General features: G+C 39.5%; 1 protein-coding gene across 1 annotated transcript in view; it reads right to left on the bottom strand.

The window, feature by feature from the left end:
• LOC122799991 (vegetative incompatibility protein HET-E-1-like) overlaps nucleotides 1-21,979 on the bottom strand; it is a 964,337-nt gene that overhangs the window by 24,347 nt on the left and 918,011 nt on the right. Inside the window, exon 17 of the mRNA XM_044069444.1 lies at nucleotides 5,997-6,090. Coding sequence (XP_043925379.1) covers nucleotides 5,997-6,090 — 94 coding nt within the window. The remainder of the gene's footprint in view (nucleotides 1-5,996; nucleotides 6,091-21,979) is intronic.

The raw sequence follows: 21,979 nt of genomic DNA, 5'->3' as shown, positions 1-21,979 counted from the left end.
GCGCAAAAGATTGAGATGGTATGTGCATGTATTGCAAAACTACAGAGGTTTGAATCTTATAAACAGCCTTTAGGGCATGCCTTCTAGAATAGCTCTGGTGTTGAATGTTCCCCTGCCCTGTGTTTTTCATTCTGAAAACTTCTGTTCTTTTATTTTTAAGTACCTTTAAGGCACACTATATAGAGTTATCCCTAGTGTCTACTGCTCCCCTATGTTGCAGAATTTGCTCATTGTCTAGGAGACTGGGGAGGTATGACAACTCCACTGACACCCCCCCACACACACACTCTTACCTCATACCAGTCATACCTCTACATACACTCACATTTCCAGCCATACACATACAAACATGCACCCTCTGCCAACACTACCAAACTCCTCAGCACTTACCTCTAACATGATCAGGTGATTATGGGCTTTTCCCATGTTCTTTAACATGGGTGGCCAATGTAACCATGGCATAAATGTCTTACCACAAACATTTCTGAGGGAAAGTGGCTAATTAGCGTAGATCCCCTTCACTGTAATGGCTCAATACCATTTGCAGTACGCTATGTGGACCCACTATGGTGCTGAACCTTTTTGTAGTACAGACAGGTGTAAGGCTGTCTCTGAATTAGAAATGGTAACAATGAGGTGCACACCAGGTGTACACCTCATAATAACCTTTCTGAACTTAACCACAGTCTATCTGTTCTTATAAATGAAAAGCCATGCCATGGAGTCCATATTTGTAAATGCTTAAACAGCATATTTGCTGACATTTCTTATGTCATACTCATGTTCAACAGTTCCAGCATTAACAGCAGTATTTAAGATATGATTATGTTATTATGTAAAACTTATTAAAAAAGTACTATGACAGAAAGAATTAGAGATGTATCATTATGATTTAAATCTCCTTATGAAGTTGAGTTAATGAAACCATCTGGGATTTATTATGAGTGCTATGTTTCTTGGAGAACAATAAATCAGAGAAGTTGATATTCTGAATGTTATGCTTTTTCTGAGTCATCTGGAGTATTTCAGAATGTGTACCAATCCATTGGTTAGCTGGGATTTGATATGATGATTAAACCAGATCATTTAAACAGACGCTGACTATCAGCTGGAATGTTATTGAGACTATAGTCGGTAATATGACCTGGCTTTTACTGGTATTCAGTATAAGCTCCAAATAAGAAATGAGAAAGTAACTTACAGATGGAGATAAAATAGGGTTGCAACTTATCAGTGACTTTGTTTTTGTTACACTACACAACACACACACACACACACACACACACACACACACACACACACAAAATACAGAAATGCCCCGTGCTTATGCACTGTTAAATGCACAGAACTGAATGTTTAACATTAGCTCTCATTTGGCATTCATAAGCAAGGCCTTTAGCATACTGTGCTCATCTCAGTATTAGTGGACCGACAAGTGAGTCTGGACAGATAGGTCTTTATCCTTTCTTCTATGACTCCCCATGAAGATTAAAGTCAAGTTACAGAAACACATATACACACAAACACACACACACACACACACACACACACACACACACACACACACACACACACACACACACACACACACACACACACACACACACACACACACACACACACACACACACACACACACACACACGCATGCACGCACACACAAATACAAATAAAACTCTTTGTTTAGGCACTGTTAGAGTTACAGAAGTAAAAGAATAATATTAGTTTTCATTTGGGACTAGAACCTACGACCAGGATAATCATCAAACAGAGCAATTACGGAACCATTATATCAGTTGTACATCAAAGCTACAGAATAATAACGGACCCATATTAAGTCTCGTGGCAGAATGAGTGGCACTGGTGCAAATGGGGACAAAAGAGAATACTATTTAATTGCTGAAATCTGAAAGTGAAATTTTGTGTGTGTGTGTGTGTGTGTGTGTGTGTGTGTGTGTGTGTGTATTTGTGTGTGTGTGTTGCAGCTATTTAATGTTACTAACAGAAGCTGGTGATTGACACTGCTGAATTATTTATTTAGGTCCATGAATGGAGTTCTAACAGACTGCCTATTATAAAAATTGGAAGATTTCTAGTCTGTGCAGCATAGCAGTACCACTGCTGTCATGTGATCATCGCACAGTATGATAAAAAAGCATGCTGTGATGGTGAAGAGAGACTATGAATATTAACACGAGCAAGAAATTGTTCATGAATACATTGTTGGTGCAGGACAGGTAAACAGAATATGGTAGCATCCTAAAGTTGCTGATACAGTGAAATGTGCAACTCTTGATAAAGGGCTCTGGATAGTCTGGAAGCTGGAGTAACTACAAGACCTACTTTGTCCAATAAACAACATTAAGCTAGAAACCTACATCATGGGAAATGTAAATATAGACTGGAACAAAATTATTCACCATAACCCCACCATATCAATCAATCTATTTAACTTTACTCAACTTACAAACTCTATTTCTAGATCTAACAAAAACAACCCCCCAGGCTCTATACTAGACTGAATGCTAGTATCCCACCCTAACAAAGTCCTAAAATCTGGTGTCATTCCTGACCCATTAGGAGACCACCTCCCTGCCTTCATCCATCGGGCTACACCCATTTCCCCACACTCCCACCACTACATTCAAACCCGCAACCTCTCTAACTTTAACCCTACTACTTTCTCTGACTCCCTTAATCTAACTAACTGGAACCCCTTAAAAACTCTTCCTTTAAATGCAGCCGTTGACTACTTCAACTCTACTTTCATAACTGTCCTTAACTCCCTAGCACCTATAAGAACAAAAAGAGTTAAAGCAAATACCACCCCATGGCTCACCAAAGACACCAAAAAAATTATGCTACTAAGAGATAAAACCTGGAAAGCTTACCTCCAACACAAACAACCAGAAATCTTACTTAAATACAAACAGCTTAGAAACCAAGCTAAAAAACAAGTTATTAAAGACAAAAAGTCTTATTTCATCAAACTACAAGCAAATCACACAAAAAACCCAAACAGTTCTGGAACTCTATTAATTCTCTCCTTAAACCTGGCACAAAAAATAACCATTGTCCAGACTCCAGCAAATCTGACCTTGAAATTGCAATAATGTGCAATACCTTCTTTACCTCTTCTATTGCTGAGCTAACCAAGACCTTTACCAACAATAACCCTCCACTTCCTACTGCTCAATCCTCCCCTCCCTTCCCCCCCCCCACTTTTGAACTCAAACCCATCTCCGCCAAACTAATAAAGAGACTTCTCACTAAACTCAATGCCCCTGACAACATTCCTTCCTCCTTCCTAAAAATAGCCTCTGACAGTATTGCTCTTCCTATCAGCATCCTGATCAATAGATCACTACTTGAATCCTATGTACCCAAACTATGGCATTCTGCTTTTATACTTCCACTTCACAAGGGTGGCAAAAATTTTAACACCTCCAATTTCCGCCCCATAGCCATCCACTCCCCAATCTCCAAAATTCTTGAAAAATGTATCCACTTACAGCTCCTGCCATTCCTTATCAAATGCCAAATACTCTCCCCTACCCAACATGGCTTCCATCCTGGACACAGTACCAACTCCGCCCTTCTCTCCTTCTTACATTCTGTCAATTCTGCTCATGACTGTGGTAATATCGTATCCTCTGTTCTGCTAGACTTATCTAAAGCCTTCGATACCATCTCCCATAGTCACCTACTAAATCATCTGTCTAACCTCAACATCTCCAATAAAACTCTTACCTGGTACTCCAGCTACCTTTCTGATAGATCCCAAGCCGTGAAATGGGGCCAGACCACCTCCACTTTCCTCCCTACCCCCAATGGAGTACCCCAAGATTCAATCCTTGGCCCATTGCTTTTCAATATCTTTATTAACAACTTCCACAAAGCCATACCTAACACCAAAATTGTGCAATACACTGATGATTCCACTCTGATCTGTCATGCCTCTAACCTAAAAGATCTCCAATTTCTAACTTAAACTGCTTTCTCCACCACCAAAAATTGGATGCTCCAAAATCACCTCTCAGTAAATGCCAACAAAACAAAGATCCTTCTATTCTCTCCCTCAAAATCCTTCCCTATTGACAAAAACTTAATCCAAATCACCAGCCTTAACAACTCCATTATCGAGGTCCCACCCTCAGCCAAACTTCTTGGTGTAACCATTGATGAACACCTAAAATTTAACAATCACATCTAGCTAGATATCAAGAAAACCCACATAAAACTAGGCCTATTTTACAGAAACAATCACTTCTTCTCTCCTTCCACCAGACTAACTCTCGCCACTACCTACCTACTCCCCTCTCTAATGTATGGTGCTCCTCTGCTCACTAATTTATCTTCCACACTCACCTTCAAACTGGAAGTATCTTACAATAAAATAGCCAGATTTGCCACAAATGCAAAATCCTCCTCTCACCACTGCACCTCCCTACACTCTCTAAACTGGCTTGAACTCCCCAATCTACTTAACCTTCACCAAATCACCACAGCACAGACATTACTGTTCCAACCTACTAAGTGTCCTGCACTATCCAATATTCTGCAACCTTATAACCCCCTCAGACCCCTTAGATCTACCCACCAAAACTTGATCATCATCCATAAACCCAAGCACCCTGCTGGGCAGCTTCTGCTATCTTATTCCCTAGCTAAAAAATGGAATGCTCTGCCCTCCACACTGAGGACCTGCGACAACCTTAATAACTTCAAAACTCAACTTCATTCTTACCTCTGTCTAAACAGGAAATGCAACTGTACTCTTCCACCCATTCCTCTCAAGCTCTTCCCTCCCTTTACCCCAGGCTAACCTTCTTACCTCCCTAACCTCACTGTAAATTAATGATTATATATGTAAACAAACTGCAAAAGCTAGCCACGATTCTATATGCCCGTTTTCACTCCTGAAGCTAAACTGTTTATTTCTTTTCTCACTCCTTTGAATGCTACTTGTTGCTTGCAATCCCTAACTTCCTTTGTTATTAATCATGTAATAAAACTTTGTATTGTGGAACTTTCTCCCTGAGCCTCCACTGAAAGTATTCTGTAATTAAACTTTAATGTCTAGCTTTTTTCCCCGAGCCTCCACTAAACTAACCTCCCTAAACCCTGTGAACTAAATTGTAAATATTTTATTTCTCTTTTTCTTTAGAATGCTACCTGTTGTTTGTAATCCTAACTTTCTTTGCAACTAATCATGAAATTTTCTTTGTAATTAATCATGTAATTTTCTTTGTAATTAATCATGTAATTAAACTTTGTATTGTGGAGCTTTTCTCCCCGGGCCTCCACTGAAAATGGGCTCCCCAGGCCCAGTGGACCTCCCCGGTCATCAAACTGGAATAAATAAATAAATAAACTGTATTAAATCACCTCTGAGTTCCGCTATGTTTCTGTTCACTCCATGGGGGGGGGGGGGGGGGAATTGTGAAAGTAATTATGCATTTTTACTGGGCTAGAACTGAGTTTTAGAAGATTGTTCAGAATTATATGTTTACTTATGAATGTTAATAGTAACTGCAGAGTACTAGTGCTACTACTGGATGAATAATATTAGTACTTGATGGTGCTCTGTGAAAAGCAAAATTTAAAATATTGGTTGAAAAGCTGTGCAGTATAAATTCACTCTTATCTGGACTTTTATTTGGGTTTATTAGCTTCACAATTCTGTTTCAAAACATTTTAGAGTGAGATATTGTGGTGTGTTTAAGCTATTTATTTTGTTCTGGAACATTTTTAATCTAATTAATCTATGGCCTCCTACTTTTTGTAGGATGTTGTTTCCCCAGTACATTTTCCAAGTTCACTGGAGAGTTGGGTTAGAATTCATAGTCACTGGTGCAGCAGGGGCAACTTGCTCTTCACTGAGTATGTCAAGTACCTGTGCTCTGCCTTTGTGTTAGACAAGTATGTAAGTATATTATCCATACTAAATGTGAAAGGCCACAAGACCCTGCACTGTACACATTTGTCAACGTTACCTGCTTCTTCCTCGGGATGTGAATTACTGAGCGAATAGAGTCAGTATGACCTGTATGTCTTTGCACCAAATGATAGGACTCAGTATCGTAGACCCTGCAAAAGAACATATAGGCCATCACAACCATGAAAAAGAAAGGCAAATGCAAACAGTATTGCTACAGAAATGAGCATGCTCTCTGTACTTTGTGATTTGACAGATATATGTCCTTACAAACATGCTTGGGATTGAAGATCTGTAGAATTTCTTTCAACTTTGTAAGGACAGCTTTCATAGCTAATTCATGCTTACACACCTGTTATTACTGCTACAAAGAAAGGTAAAATCTGGTGCTCTTGGAGTGTTTGCAAACAGTGGTGACTGCTTATTCCATGTTTGTGCTTTTTTGTATCTGTATTGCTCCATCAGCTGAAATACTGCATCATGTGTTGCTCATCCTTCATGATGAATTTGTTTATTAGTTCATCTCTGCAATTTTTCCCCTACAGATGTGTAACTAAAATGTCTATCTTCTATCTTCTTGGCATTATGTAAGCTAGTAAATTGCATAACAGGCAAAAATAGCAGCAGTTGCTATTATACATATCTTTGTAAAGTATTTATACTTCTGATATGTCTTTTCTAGGAAAAAGAACCCAGTTGTAGCTGCTTGAGTATATTGCATTAATTAGGGTGTGATTCAAACAAGCCCTTTTCAAAGGTATTCAAGGCTACTTATCCAATAGGTATCAGTCAATAAAATGGTATGGCTCCCCATCTCCAGACCTCCCATTGACCACTGGTGTACCACAAGGCTGTGTCCTTGGTCCCCTACTCTTTAACATTCTCACCAACACCCTCCCCAAATCCATATAACAGGCCTCCCTAATGCAATATGCAGATGACTCCACATTCACATGCACATCAGACAACCTGGCACATCTCCAAAAAAATACTCAGGAAGCTTTTAACAGCCATTGAAACATAGCTTTGTAACACAAATCATGATCAACCAAAAAAAAAAAAAACTACTTCTGTTTTTCCACAAATCCCTCTCTCATAAAAAGACAAAATTTAAAATTCTCTCTCTTAATAATACAACCATCAAAGTTATTTCTCATAGCAAATTATTAGGGATCATAGTGGATTGCAATCTTAAATTCAACCTGCATATACAAAAATTGCACAAAAAAAAAATCACCAAAACCTAAGGATGCTTTACAGAATAAGGACTTTCTCACCAACACAACTGAAACTACAATTGCCACTACTTATAGCCCCTTCACTACAATATCGTACTCCCATCTTTATTAACTTCCAGGTATCAAAATAAGCAAAAGTTGAACAGTGCTATAATAAAATGGTTACATTTGCAGCAAAGACCCCTGTCAGAACCCACCAATGTATAGCACTAAAAAGCCTAAAGTGTTTATATATACCAATAAAATTATCTAGCATCCATCTGCTTCTCTAGCGCTAAATAGCATTCTACAGAACAATATTCCAACTCTGTCATTATGATCCAGTGACCAAAAACTCCTCTCTGTCCACAAACCTATCATAGGTTCATAGGTTGGTACTAGGCTATCGGCCCTAGGGCCTATACAAGCCTAGCCATAACAATTTCCTGGCTATTTCTTCCCACAGTATTTACTTCCCTGGACCCTTGTCTAGCAGGGTGACTGACATGATCCCCAGAGTGAATTTCCTATCGCCCATCCAATCGTCAGGGTTCCTTTTAAAGAGGGCCAAAGAGGTGCTCTGCTTGACATGTATGGGCAGTCTATTCTAGAGTCTGGGGAGTCTCTGGGTCAGGAACCTATCCCTCTAGCATGTTTTGTTTATTGTGTTGACAATCTCTGGAGCGTGTGGCTCTGAGGGATTGGTAGTTCTTTAAGTGTAGCATGTTCAATAGCTCTGGGTTTGACATGGCCTTGCATGTTAAGCAGAGATTGTCTCTGAGTAGACGATATGCGACAGACTATAGCTGAAGTTTTTTTAGATGGTCAGCATAGGGCATCTGTTTTAGGCCTGTGATTCTTTTAGTGAGGTATTTCTGCGGCCTTTCCAGTTGTTACAGATGTCTTGAGAGGTACATACCAAATGGGGCATTGTATTCTATAATGGGTCTAATGAGGGATGAGTACAGTGGGACAATGACCTCCTTTTTTTCTGGATGAAAAGCCTTTAGTGATGAGGTGTGCCATATAGAAGGATTTCCTGACTGTTGTGGTGATGCGGTTATTGAAGGTGAGACCACTGTCCACCTGTGTCCCTAAGTCTCTTATCACACTTTCGGTGTTTAATGTTCTGCCACCTATATGGTAATTCACGGGTACATGTTTTTTCCCAAGGGGGATAACTATACATTTCTTGGCATTGAGCTTGAGCCCATGGCTCTGGCACCAAGCATCTGTTTCTGTAAAGTCTTTTTGTAGAATATCCACATCATTTGGTGATTCAATAATGGCTCCCAGTTTGCAGTCATCTGTAAACTTTGTTAGCCAGAGACCCTTAGTGTTGACCTGAACTTCAGAGAAGTAGATGCCAAACAAGAGCGGTTCCAGGACTGAACCTTGAGGTACTCCACTTGTGACTTGTCTGGAGCTGGATTTGGAGTCAGCTACTTTTACATGTGGGTTCTGCCAATAAGCCAGTTGGCACACCATCGAGTGACATAGGGATTAATGCCCAGCTTAGTAAGTTTATCTATGATTCCAGAGTGGGGATGGTGTCGCAGGCCTTGGCGAGGTCTAGATAGGCTTTGTGGATCACCTTACCCTTGTCCACAGCTCTGGAGACTGATTTGAAGAAGTCAATCAGGTTCAGGAGACAAGATCGGCCCTTCACAAACCCAAACTGGGTGGGGTTCAGTGTTTGAAGGTTGCCAATGTCTTTGTTTATAAGTTCCATGATAATATGTTCCATGGCCTTGTAGATCAGGCTCGTCAGACTGATGGGGCAGTAGTTTCCGGGATCCAAGGTGGATCCCCCTTTGTGGAGTGGGATAACTGTAGCTGTGTGCCACTCAGTGGGCACAAAGCCTGAAGTGAGGCTATGATTAAATATGACACTTAAGTGATGTGCCAGTTCATTTTGTAGTTCATGTAGTACACAGCCCAGGATGTCGTCTGGTCCCATGGATGCTGTATTCTTAGCTTGTGAGAGTGCAGTTTTTAACTGTGTGGCCATTATTACTGGAATTTGGCAATCTTTCGGTATTGAGATGGACCCTTTAGGGGATGGGGGGTGAAGTTGGCATTGAATCGATCTGCCAGGATAGTGGCAATATCCCTGGGATTAGTATATTTAATGCCATTCTGTTGTAGCTCAGAGCAGATCTGAGAATTGCCATTTAGATTCTTGACATAGCTATAGAATGCCTTGTGGGTGTCTTTGGAATCTTTGGCAATTTTATTTTCGTAACTAACTTTGGAGGATTTTATGAGGGATCTCATCTTCTTACTGAGGCTGGTAAGGGAGTTTGTTTGCATCCTGGGGTTTTCCTCTTTTCTGCAACAGTTTCTTCCTTTTGTTTTAAAGTTTGTTTATGGCAGGGGACCACCAGATTGGCTTCCTTTTTTTGGAGGAGAGCATCTTGGTTCTATTTGGGATTGCACTATTCATGCATGAGTGGATGTGCTCATATAGTGCCTTAGTGTAAGATTCAGCAGTCGAACCTTTAGTTCCTGTCTGCATGGGTGTCATGAAGTTTGTCACTTTTGACTTGAGTAGCATGAAGCTGGCTTTGGAGAAGTTTTTTACAGAGGTTTCCTTACTGGGGGAGGGGTGGGGGAGGGATGTGGATGTCAAGAGTGATTAGCTTATGGTCAGACCTGACCAACGAGGGGGTGACCATAGGTGTGGAGCATCAATTTCCCATGTTGGTAATGACCAGATCAAGGATATTGGAGCCCCTGGTGGGACTATGGATTAGTTGATCCAGGCATTGTAATTTATGAATTCCAAGAACCGTTGGGCAAAGGTGTTGATACATGAGTAGTTTTCCCAGTTAATGGCAGGGTAGTTGAAATCACTCAGTATTAGGGTGTTTGGTTGTATCTTAATATTTTCCAGTATGTTTAGAAATGTGTAGTGAGAATCTTGGGGCATGGTGGGGGATCTGTAGCAAGCTACAGTTTGGATTGCTGTCTTACCTAGTGTTAGTTGCACCTGGAGAATTTTAGATGCATTGTTGGGCAACTAGCCTGGTGGTGTGACTATCCTTGGTGAATATGGACACTCCTCCACGTTTAGTGGTTTGGTCCTGGTTTGTTGGCTGAAAAGTGTGGTAAGAGTTGTAGCCTGGTATTGCAGGGGTCCTCTCTGGAGCCTTGAACCAGGTCTCAGTTACTGCACAGATATCAATGTTCTCCATTTTTAGGAGTGCCTCGAGAGAGTGCATTTTGAGGTTTAGACTTCTAGCATTGAGTAGCATTAACTTCAGACTTTGCATGCTTGTACCGGTTACGGTGGTGGTTTTGTCCTTTCAACTTTGCCTAAAAAAGGCATTATAGAGGTGGCAAGAGCCGTAACTAGTAACCTGAATACCAGGGGCGACAGGTGCAGACCATCTCTGGCAAAGCATCATGGTCTGTTGATCATGTCATTCCAGGCAGACAGATACTGGATCCCGTTTGAATGGCACCAGAAGCTTAGCCAATTGTTGAAGTCAATCATTTTGTCCTTATACTGTGGTATCATTCTGGGTCAAGGCAGGATGCTACTCAGGGCTAGTGTCATACCTGCCTGGGCCACATAATCCAAGAGCTCTTCCATGTCCCTTTTCATGTAGTCCAGGGAGGTACGTCTCAAGTCAATTTCTCCAACATGGACAATGACAGAGTCATATTTGTACTTGTTGTGGAGTGACTTGAGTGCATACATTATGTGGTGGATCCTGGCACCCGACAGGCAGCTGACTGTAATTTTCTCCTTGTTCAGCCTGATGAGTGTACATCAGTGTGCGTGACTATAGAGTCACCTATGACTAAAGTGTTGGGTACGTTGTCTTGCCTTAGGGGCTGTTGTTGGGTGGCACACTGGTGTTGTGAGCTATGTGACACTTTGGTTGTGACTGGTGTTTGTTTGCATTTCAGCTTCAGAGATCCTTGTTGCTTGGGCAGGTTACTGTTAAGGGACTCCACATATGAGGGTTTAGTGTTGCTATGTGAGGGTGTTGGTGATATGGGTTTAGAAGGCCTATGTGTTGATTGAGGTGTAGTGCGGATGTTAACCTTCTCCTCTTGACTGTCTAGCACAATCTTGGGTTGAGTGAGCTTTGCTTCCAGTTTAGCTATGTAAGTGCATCTCTCGCAGGTTGTAGTGTTGGGTAGTAGGAGGAGAGGGTTGTCTGTGTACATGAGGTAATTGCTGCATTGCCCCAGTATGCCCAGATTCACCAGGTGGACAGGAGAAATCACCGGAAGCTGACCCTCGGACACGCCTGGTTTAGTGTTTGTTTTGTAAAGTACAAGAGCTTTTTTCCCTTACCTTAGCAAGGTACTTTGCAATTATAGGCTGTTTAGTGCCTATGATTAATTTCTCCTTATTAACAAGGAGAGTTGAGTGCTTGTATCAGTTTAAGGCTTCTTAGTGCTTTCCAGCAGGTTTTAGCGCAAGTGCTAGTCACAGGGATGCTTAAAGGTAAGATGAAAAAAATTGGTTTATCCTAAACACTACTGTGTGCACTAGAGGAGTTAGATGTGAAAGTAAGTAACTTAAGTTTTACCTGTCTAAAAAGTTAAGTTTTAGTGGAGAGTCACTATTTTTAAAACAGCAAGATAGATTGAAAGGGGGTGGTCACTTTTGTATTCTGGTACTATGGAATACAGTAGGATGGCCAATAAATTTAAATAGCTGAAGGGGAGTGATTTCACAAAATGATAATTTTGCGCTTACTCACACAAGCCAGTAAAAGCAGAGAGGAAATGAGATATATGGTCAAATTAACATAAGAGGCAGGCAACCAGAAAGGAAGTGTTGTTTGCGAACACAACAGTAACCGGGTGGGAGGGTGGGGATTTTTGCCTGACTCACAAGAGACAGAGCTGTGGTCTCTTTTCAAGTTTTAATATGTGGTTAAAAGCAGAATACAAGTAAAACACAAGGCAAAGAAAACAAAAGGTAAAGAAAACAAATCAGTATTCAAAACAGAAAAGGCAATAAAGTAATACAAAATGAAACAAATAAAAAGCAAAGTAACCTTTCCCTCACAGTAAAGTGTAGCAGAGTCTGGGCGAACCTTTCAAATCTGCTGTCCGCGGTCTGTACTCATACCATGTTGCTAAGGCTTGGAAGTCCTTACCTTTATCCATCAAGTCAATACCCTCCGTTTAGTCCTTTAAAACTATTTTGAAAGACTTCCTAGCCAAAATGTGACTTTGTTCTTGCTCATCCCCAGGATAGACTAAATACCTAAATATGAACAAGTACCTGTTCATACCTTAAACCTTCTTACTCCCACTTCTTCACTCACTTCCTAACTTCGGTCATCATTTTTTCTTCCATGACTCTCGATCTAAATATACTTGTTTTTTGCTGCTACTTCTTATTGCAGCTCCTGTATATATTATGGCAACATATTTTTAATTTCTCTAAACTGGCTAAATTTCTATAAATATTAAATCAGCTATCCTATACAGATAGGCTAAAAGCCCTATCCCTCTACTCAGTCTCATACAGACTGCTCAGAGGTGACCCGTGTCTGGCATACAAGACAGTCTCAGACTCAGCCTTGATGGAGTTGCTGCATATCCATAAGTCAAACTCCACTCGTGCAACCAACATGCAAGGTCTCAACCTGATCTGTGACAATAATAGAATTTGTCGGTGGAATAGATTTGTGTCCAGAAGACTCCCCCATCTGTGGAATAGACTTCCTCTCCAAGTCAAGCAGAGTACCTCACTAGCCCTCTTTAAGAGGAATCTGGGCGACTGGATGGGAAACAGAAAATATCCCCTGGGGATCACACCTGTGTCCCTGCTTGACAGGGAAAACAGGTGCTGACTTTGTGGGAACATGTGTGAAATTCTTGGCTAGGCCTATAAGGGCCTCTGGGTCAATAGCCTAGTATTGTTCTATGAACTTGTCATTGGGTTTCCTCTGGGTGCTCCAGTTTACTCCCACATTACAAAGACACACAGTAGGTGGATTGGACATTCTAAATTGGATGTAGGTGACAGTGTGTGCACGACTGTGTGAATGAACTACTGCTACAGGGCTAGCCGCCTGGTGTTGTAAACCTTGGCTTGAGATGACTGTCACTGTGGAAGTGACACCCCAACCCCATGTGCAAAATGGGGAACGGGATTGAGGGATTGAGGATGGATTAAACTATTGTCATATAATCTGCATGTATTCTTACGGGTTCCGGCGTGTAGCTCACAAGAATTTCCCTGTGAGCTACATCGCCGAAACCAAATGGCTGCAGCAGCACTTTGCCGTAGTGCAATATGGCTGAAAAGCATAGCCGCTGCAACTGTAAACTATGAATGGAAATATTATACCTGGTGGCGATCCTTACAGACAGCTATCCGACTGTATTCAAGCAGAGACAGCCATACCCGATGTGTAACACATTCCTTATTCTCATTCAAGGAATGCATTTATTTAATTATTTATTTATTTTACTGTCAGACATTTGACAACAAAATAAATAAATAATTCAATAAATGCATTCCTTGAATGAGAATAAGGAATGTGTTGCACATCCAGTACGGCTGTCTCTGCATGAATACAGCCGGACAGCTGTCTGTAAGGATCGCCACCAGGTATAATATTTCCATTCATAGTTTACAGCTGCAGCGGCTATGCTTTTCAGCCATATTGCACTATGGCAAAGTGCTGCTGCAGCCATTTGGTTTCAGCAATGTAGCTCGCAGGGAAATGTCTTGCGAGCTACATGCCGGAACCCTATTCTTACCCAATTAATTCATTTTATACCAAATTTGGTACAATTATTTGAACTGTAGATGTTTTTGTATTATTTTTGAAGAATGTAAAATTATTGTTCATAAAATGTTTTTGTAATTCTTTGAAGCTTATCTCCCTGGGCCTTCAATGAAATGGGCACCTACCTAGTTGGTAGAAAATGGCAAGCTTGTTGGAAATGTCACCTTTGTTGTGTCCAAGTTAAAAAAATAAGCTTGCAAAACTTAGCAGCAAAACTTGGGGAACAGCTGATCACAAAAAAAAAGAAGAAACACATTTAAGCATCCATAATGCAGGCTACTACTCCATAGCGTATAAAGCTGATAAATGAAGACGGCACTGGGATGTAGAACTATATGCATACATTCAGAATGAGGTGTTGCTGCAGCCTGTAATTGGAGTGAAGGTTTGATTAAAATACAGTCGCCATAAGATTTGAATATTTTTTTCAGCAACCTTTGTGGGACTTATCTGCGGCAGATTTTGCACGAGCCTAACACTGACTATAGTGGTTAGCAAATTGCATTGATCACTATCACAAAAATATGTAAACCCTATTTTTGCATTTCCCAGTGTAGACTCCATTAGAACAGCGGCTACTGCTACAGAGGATTGTCTGGCAGTTGGCACAGACAATTAAGGCGCTATTAAGAAGCCATTTCCTGTTGTTTGGAGTTTGATTCCCTCAGCCTCCGTTCCCTAACTGTATGACTTTGAATGAGTCACTTAGACAGTGCTCCTAGGCCATTTCTGAAAAGGTCCATGGAGATCAGTGCTCTATCCTGGTCAACAAATCAAATAAAATAAATACTTCTGCCATTTTTTGAAAGGCTACTCTAGATCAGACCTGTGCAGCTGCAGTTTGATCTTTGCTGAATATCTGCACGTGGCAGTACAAATAAAACATTGTTTCCAGGTGCAGATCTATTTCTGGGACTAACATCTCCTGGATTATGCTATCATGATCACAAAAGCAGCAGGACATGGTAAAGCAGAACAACATAAGGCAAATCAACAACAAAAAAAAGTGTAGCACTGCAATGTCAAGCAAATTTAATACACAAGTAAAGCTTTCGGATACAATCCATTTTGAACTAAAACCTCATTTAAATATAAACTCAATTGGTCACATAATATTACACAGCCAACAAAACATTCAAACTCATACGTATTAAATCTTAAAGAACAAAAATAATCTTAAAACACATTTGTTTAAATTTTAAAACTGGTTTCAGAGAAACCATTTTATTAATTCCAGGTGGATGGTCAGCATTTAGTCATACTATCCATTCATGTTCTTTTAGTTCCAATCTATTATTTAAATCACCACCTGTAATGTTTCTTGTTATTATATCCAAAACCCTAAAGGTGAACTGATGGTCTTCATCATTTTCTTTTGAATGCTGAGCCAAGGAATTACTCATGACACCCCTCCGTATTTCAGATCTATGTTCCACAATTCACTCTCTCAATTTCCTAGTTGATTTCCCGACATAAAAACTGGGCCATATTTTGCATGTAGCTAAATAGATATTATTAATAGAATGACTGTTTGCATAGCAATTGCATGTGCATTTCCTCGCAGTGACTGGATGTGTAAAACACCTTTCGTTATTAATAATCTCACATACTGAACAGTTATAATACGGGCTGGTTCCTTTCCTAGTAGATATGACTTGCTTATTTTAAGAGAAGTCTTTATAGCACAAGCGTTTCTGAAGACGTAAGCAGTTTCTATAAGTGAATTTGGGAATACTGCCTATATATCTGGTTAGTTTAGGAAGTGACTGCAAAATGCACCAGTTATTCCTAATGATGTTTTGTACCTCTTTGTTGGGGAGAATTCCTTGTTCCCTTTTGGGAACTGTTGGTGTATTTGAATATTGTATTATGTTCTTGTCAGAAAAAGTCTGTTAAGAGGAGTCATAAGGTACTTTTAATGTATTATGCAAACTTGTTACATCTAAGCACACACACCCAAACAGATAATAATAATAATAATAATAATAATAATAATAATAATAATAATAATAATAATAATAGTAATAATAATAATAATAATAATAATTCAGGAATGAAAGGCAAGCCTCTGCAAATGATACTCATTTTAATAAATGTACATGTTCTAGAGGATAATTGTGTTACATTACATGTTGTTTTCTGCAGCTGTACTTTGGGTTACTGAAAAAAAATAACATTTTCAATACAGAGGTACAACCTGTACTGTTGTACCCACTGAACCCCTGCATATCTAATGAAGAATCAGAACTGCTACCAGAATTATTCTTAAGCGTGGACTGTAGATGCTGACATTTGTCCTTTCTTTTTGCTGTTACTTCAGCTGAATTCAATCTCCAAATCATAGGCACTGTGGCCATAGTTAAACTTTCTTGAAAAAAATGTAAACAGACTCACTTTGTTTACATAAATAAATGAAATACTCAGGATACCTGTTATTAAGAAAAATGTCATTTATGGCTTTAAAATAGCTAATATAAAGTCTCTTCCAAAAATGTAATTAATTACACATGTATGGAAAGGAATATAAAATATTTTCCTGGATCTTTCTGAATTCAGCTGTGAATTTACCAATTTCTTCATTCAAGCAAATAGCTTCCTGTTAATAAAGCTTTAGTTTTTTTTCCCTTTATGTTGTAGTGTGTGTTTGTCTTTTGAATGTTATTTAAAATTTTAACAGCTTTTATTGAATTTTTAAAACTTGTCCTAGCAATGATTTCTCATCATCAGACTGACAGACTAGTGCATCTTTCAGAGTTCGATCCTTTTAGTCCAAATTCTTCAGTGAGTAAGAATAAAAAAATACATTTTGGAGATCTGCTTAAACTATTTAATATGACTTTGGAAAAGGAGGTTAAGTCTTTTGCAAACATGTTAACAAGAAAATTGCACAGCGAGGTTTAGGAGAAGCAAAACTGATGGCAACTGCCTTTGTGGAAAGTATAGTTTGGTAAGACGAACTTACCATAATAGTAGGTGTTTGAATGATCATTGCTACAGTAGCCTTAGCTAAATGGGTTATATCCTGCCAAGGATATAACAGCCGTGTGTGTGTGTGTGTGTGTGTGTGTGTGTGTGTGTGTGTGTGTGTGTGGTTTGCTGCTAGCAAAAAGAGGGAGACTGAGCCATGATAGGACAGTTCTAGAAACAACAAAACATAAAAAAAACACCAAAAAAACAAGGCAGTTGAGGGAGGAAGTGACTACTGCAGCAATGATCATTTGAACATCTACTGTTATGGTAAATTCACCTTACACAACTGCACTATGTTCATCATACTAACCACTGCTGTAGCAGCCTTAGCTATAAGGGTAGATTACCATAGCTAACTACATTTGGGATGTGGAATGATAAGAGTTCAGAAGCAGAGGGAGAATGATCCTTGCAAAAGCTTGATCTGGACCTAGAGAAGGAATCAAACTTGTAGTGCCTTGTAAAATGTATGCACAGAAGACTAAGTAGCAGCTTCTAGAATATTTTTAAAATCCAAACCTTTCTAAAAAGCCACAGATGAAGCTAAGGCCCTGGTAGGGAGGGCATTGACCTTGCCTGGAACAGATTTAATATGGTGAGTAAAACAAAAGGTTAGAGCCTTAGGTGACCATTTGAAAATAGTCTGTTTTGAAACAGGTTGTCCCTTCTTTCAAACTTCACAAGAAATACACAATTGATACAAAGATGTAAGACATATAGTTCTCTCAAGATAGTACCCGAGTTGTCAGTAGGCATCCAAGGTATGGAGTATCCTTTCTCCCTCATTTTTAGATTTGGTAAAGGAAATGGGAAGATGGGTAGTTTGGCCTAAAATAAACTTGGATACCACTTTAGGCATAAAAGTATTATTTCTCAAATAAACTGTGTCTGCATGAAGATGAGGTATGGCTGATTCACCATAAGAGCTTGCAACTCAGATACCATTCTTGCAGAGATCAGAGCAATCAGTAAAGCTGTTTTCCATATTAGGAACCTCAAGTCAGCCAGATTAGCTGGTTCATATGGAACAAGTATTAGCTTCAGTAACACAAAATTAAAATTACAAAGAAGGGCCACTTGTTTACTTGGTGGCCTCTTAATTCAAAAACCCTTGAAAGAGCATTTTGAAATGAGACTGCCTTGAACAAGGAGGATATATGGGCAGACACACTGAAATGGCTGATAAATGAGCCTTAATAGAGGAATAAGAAAGGCCACAGTATAGTTTTCCACTGGTGGTGCATGCAATTCATACACATTTGTAGTTGGTGGGCTAACATAGGTTGCTGTTCAGTTAAAGTCATGGGTAATATTCTGGAGGGTGGTATAATGTTTAAGGGGTTTATCTCATAGACACAAGGTACAGGGTTTTATTCTCACTGTTGGAAGGGAAATTGGCAAAGTTTAAAATGGCCCATAAGAGCAGCTAACCTACTACCATATTAGTAACTCACATAAATACCTGCAAAACCATAGAACAATTAGCTCTGAATGTGTGCTGGTTAAGTTGTTGGCACCAACTAAAAAACGTTTCCATTTGGTAATATATGATTTTCTAGTAGCAGGCTTTCTTACCTTTATTACTACATGATGTGTGTCCTCAGTAAGCAGGTGCCTAAAAGGAATTAAGATCTTATCATCCAGGCAGTCAAATGAAAATTATTGATGTCAGAGTATATCAAATACCCCTGTTCTTCTGTGAGTAGATCCAGTCTGTGAGGAAGCTTGTGGTAATTACCTGTTGACCATTTCTAAAAGAAGGGAGAACCACAGCTACCTAGACCAGAAGGGAGTCACCATAGTGATCCTGGGGGATGCCTTCTGAATCTTCAGAAGTACCCTGGATATTAGTGTAAAAGGTGGAAAGCAAACATTCTTGTCAAAAGAAAAGGCATACATCTTCCAGACTTTCTTGAATAGACTCCTGGAGCAGAATGTTGCCAGTTGATTATTCAAAGAGGAGGCAAAAAGGTCTACTCCCTACAGATGGATCGAATGTTGGAAGACCACCTGATCTAGTTTCTCTCTCTGAGGGTCTGCATTGGTCCTATTCAGCTTGTCTGCCACACAGTTCTGTTCTGACAGTGTGTAGGATGCCTGTAAAGTGAGACTGTGCTGGAAGCTATATCTCAAGCTAACATTGCTAGTCTTCAAAGGGGGTACAACCTGTCCTTGCTTGTGCCACATGACTATGGTATTGTCTGAAACCACTTTGAAGATATCCTGGGAGCCAAAGATGGTTCAGAGAGTTTAGTGAATTGCTCAGGGCTATCATCTACTACATATGTATGTGTTTCCATCTGTCCTTGATGTCCCCCACTCCTGCACTTTTATTCTTTCTGAAACTGCTCCCCAAGCAAAGTTCAAAGCACCAGTGGTGACTGACAGCTTTGGAGCAGGGAAAGCAAAGGGAAGACCTGGATTTAAGGATATCTGTTATCTCCCTGAAAAGATTTCTCTTTTGACAAACTCCAACACTAGGATTTGAAATATAAATGGAGTTGATGCTGGGACCAAAGAGATTTCAGATTCTACTGTATCTATCTCATGCAGAGTTTTGCCAGGGGTATCAAAAGAATCATAGATGCCATGAGACCCAAAATCCTGAGGTTTTCCCTCACAGTGACTAAAGTCTGATTGGAAAACCTTAGAAACAGATATAAATAAGGATCTCTTTTCTTCTGTAGAAGAAAATCTCTCTGAACTGAGGTGTCTAGTTGACATACTAGGAATATAATCCTGAATGAGGGAGTAAAGGAAAAACTTTTTAGTATTCTCTTGGAATCCTGACTTGTGTAAGAGATCGCTCACACAAGAGAGAGATTCCTGACACTTTGAAATAGTCTCAAGTGTAAGCAAATTGTCTAAATTTGGAAAAATGTGATACCCTGTAGCTTGGAAGGATCTACAACTGGAGCTAGACACTTTGTGAACACACTTGATGCAATAGATAATGTGATCCAGACATTCAAAACCTTATAGAATGTCTGAAATCTGGATGAACGGGGATGTGATGATAAGCATCTTATAAGTCTAGTGTTACCAGGAAACATGAAAGGGGAAGAAGAGAAAACAACAGGTTAAGTGACACCATTTTGAATTAGAGTACTATTACAAATAGTTTTAGGACAGAAATATTCAGAAACTGGTCTCCAAGCATTTTCTTTCACTGGCATGAGGAACGAAAGTGTCTGATCTGAAGGAAGATGAATTGTGGCCCCCTGGATGGGAGGAATTTCCTCTCACTGCCATATGTAACCCTGATGAATGATACTCATAACCCATTTGTCTGAAGCAATCTGTTGCCAAAGAGAAAAATTAAGGTTAAGACTTTTAGGAAGAAAAAAGGGGGTCATGGTGGTAGTAGGTCACAGGGTCTCTTGAATAGTCATTCAGACATATTTATTTATTTATTTGACATTTATTGACCAGGTTAGTCCAACTGGGCAGATGCCCATTTTCAGTACAGACCCGAGAAGAAAAGCTCCAAATGAAAGTTACATGTAGTTTGAAAATGGTACATAAAGTGAAATGAGGCTAACAAACAATTTTAGAATATTTCCTATCATTTTCATCCTAGGACATAGACACAGTAGAGGTAAAAATTACAAGTACAACAATAATTGTGATATAGTTTACCAAAATACATTTGCTAGAAATTATGAAGCAGTAGGTAGGTAAATAAAGGAAAAAGAAAGTGTGGAAGAGTTCAACAGGAATAAGATATTTGGTATAATTAATATTAGGGTAGAATGGAGAAAGAGAGATGGACTAGAAAAGCCAATAAAATGGAGGAGGGGCATATTGGATTGTCCTTGGTTTTGCAAGGTTAGAGACTTCTTTTTGTTGATTAGTTGTGATTCGTTCTTAAGCATCTGTTTACCTGAATTATATTGAGACTGTTTATTCTGCTTAGTGCCAAAAGTGGAAGAGGAGAAAAAAAATCCCTTTGACAATATGGAAAAGGAGTGGTGAAAATCTTAAGAGATTACTTGGATGAGCTTGCCCCTTTCATCACACTTTTTGATCACCTCTGCAGCATAGAAGACGACCACCGAATGTCTTCTCAAGGGAGAACTTAAAATCTCATTTTAACATCATCTCGAAGGTTCTGAGAATGTGGCCATTCAAAACCTCCTTAAAACCGTACCAGTGGCCATAATCCTGGAAGAAGTATCAGCAGAGTTATACACACACTGCAAAATTGAGTAGTGCCTGTGCAAAAGAAGAAACTAAGTTAGTTAAAGTAGATTTTTCCTCACAAGAAGAAACTGCACATAAAATATTCCTCAAATTTTCACAGTTTATTAGAACAAACCTTAACATATGCACCTGAGAATTCAAAATTCTGAAAATAAAAGTTGCTAAAGTATACGCATTTTTCCCATACCTATGAATAATTTTCCCGTCCTTATTAGAAAGAGTAGGACTGGAATTAAGTGCTTAGAATTAGTGGGATCGACTAAGGCTATAGCTGCTGGGTCAGGTTTGGGAATAGTGTATAAAAATTTAAATGACTGAGAAATTTTCGACATCCTATCTGCCTTTTTATGAGCAGCTGGCTGAATAACAGGAAAATAGCAAGCAGTAACATACAAACACATCCTCTAAAGCTGACAGAACAGGTGTAGGTTCTCAAAAATCATTCTATAACAACACAGTATTTTCTGATAGACTGAGAAACCTTAGCATTCTCCCACTGAAAACACCGGCACATGCTAGCAATAGTCTCAGAAAAAAAGAACCCTCCACAGGAAAAATCAGAAATTCAACTACCCTCTGATTCTGAGTCAGACATCTAAGGAAAGAACGTTGAATCTGTCATGCATTGTCCTTTTCAGATTCAGAATCTTGACTCTCTTTAGGAAGGGAAGAATCCATCTTTCTTTTACCAGAAACTACTTTGCAAGAAGCATTAATAGCCTGAATTAAGCCCTGAGCCAGACCCTGTAAACTACTTCTGTCTAAAGAAATTTGAGGTGGAATAGATACATGCTTGGTTGTCTGTTTCTTTTTGACAGGACAAATAGGGCCAATCTTGTTACTAATGGCAACAGCTACTTCCCCAAAGATGGGCACAG

Source organism: Protopterus annectens, chromosome 4.part0, assembly GCF_019279795.1.
Source record: "Protopterus annectens isolate FY-2018-M chromosome 4.part0, PAN1.0, whole genome shotgun sequence".
NCBI lineage: Eukaryota > Metazoa > Chordata > Ceratodontiformes > Protopteridae > Protopterus > Protopterus annectens.
This window is presented reverse-complemented; position numbering and strand designations above follow the sequence as displayed.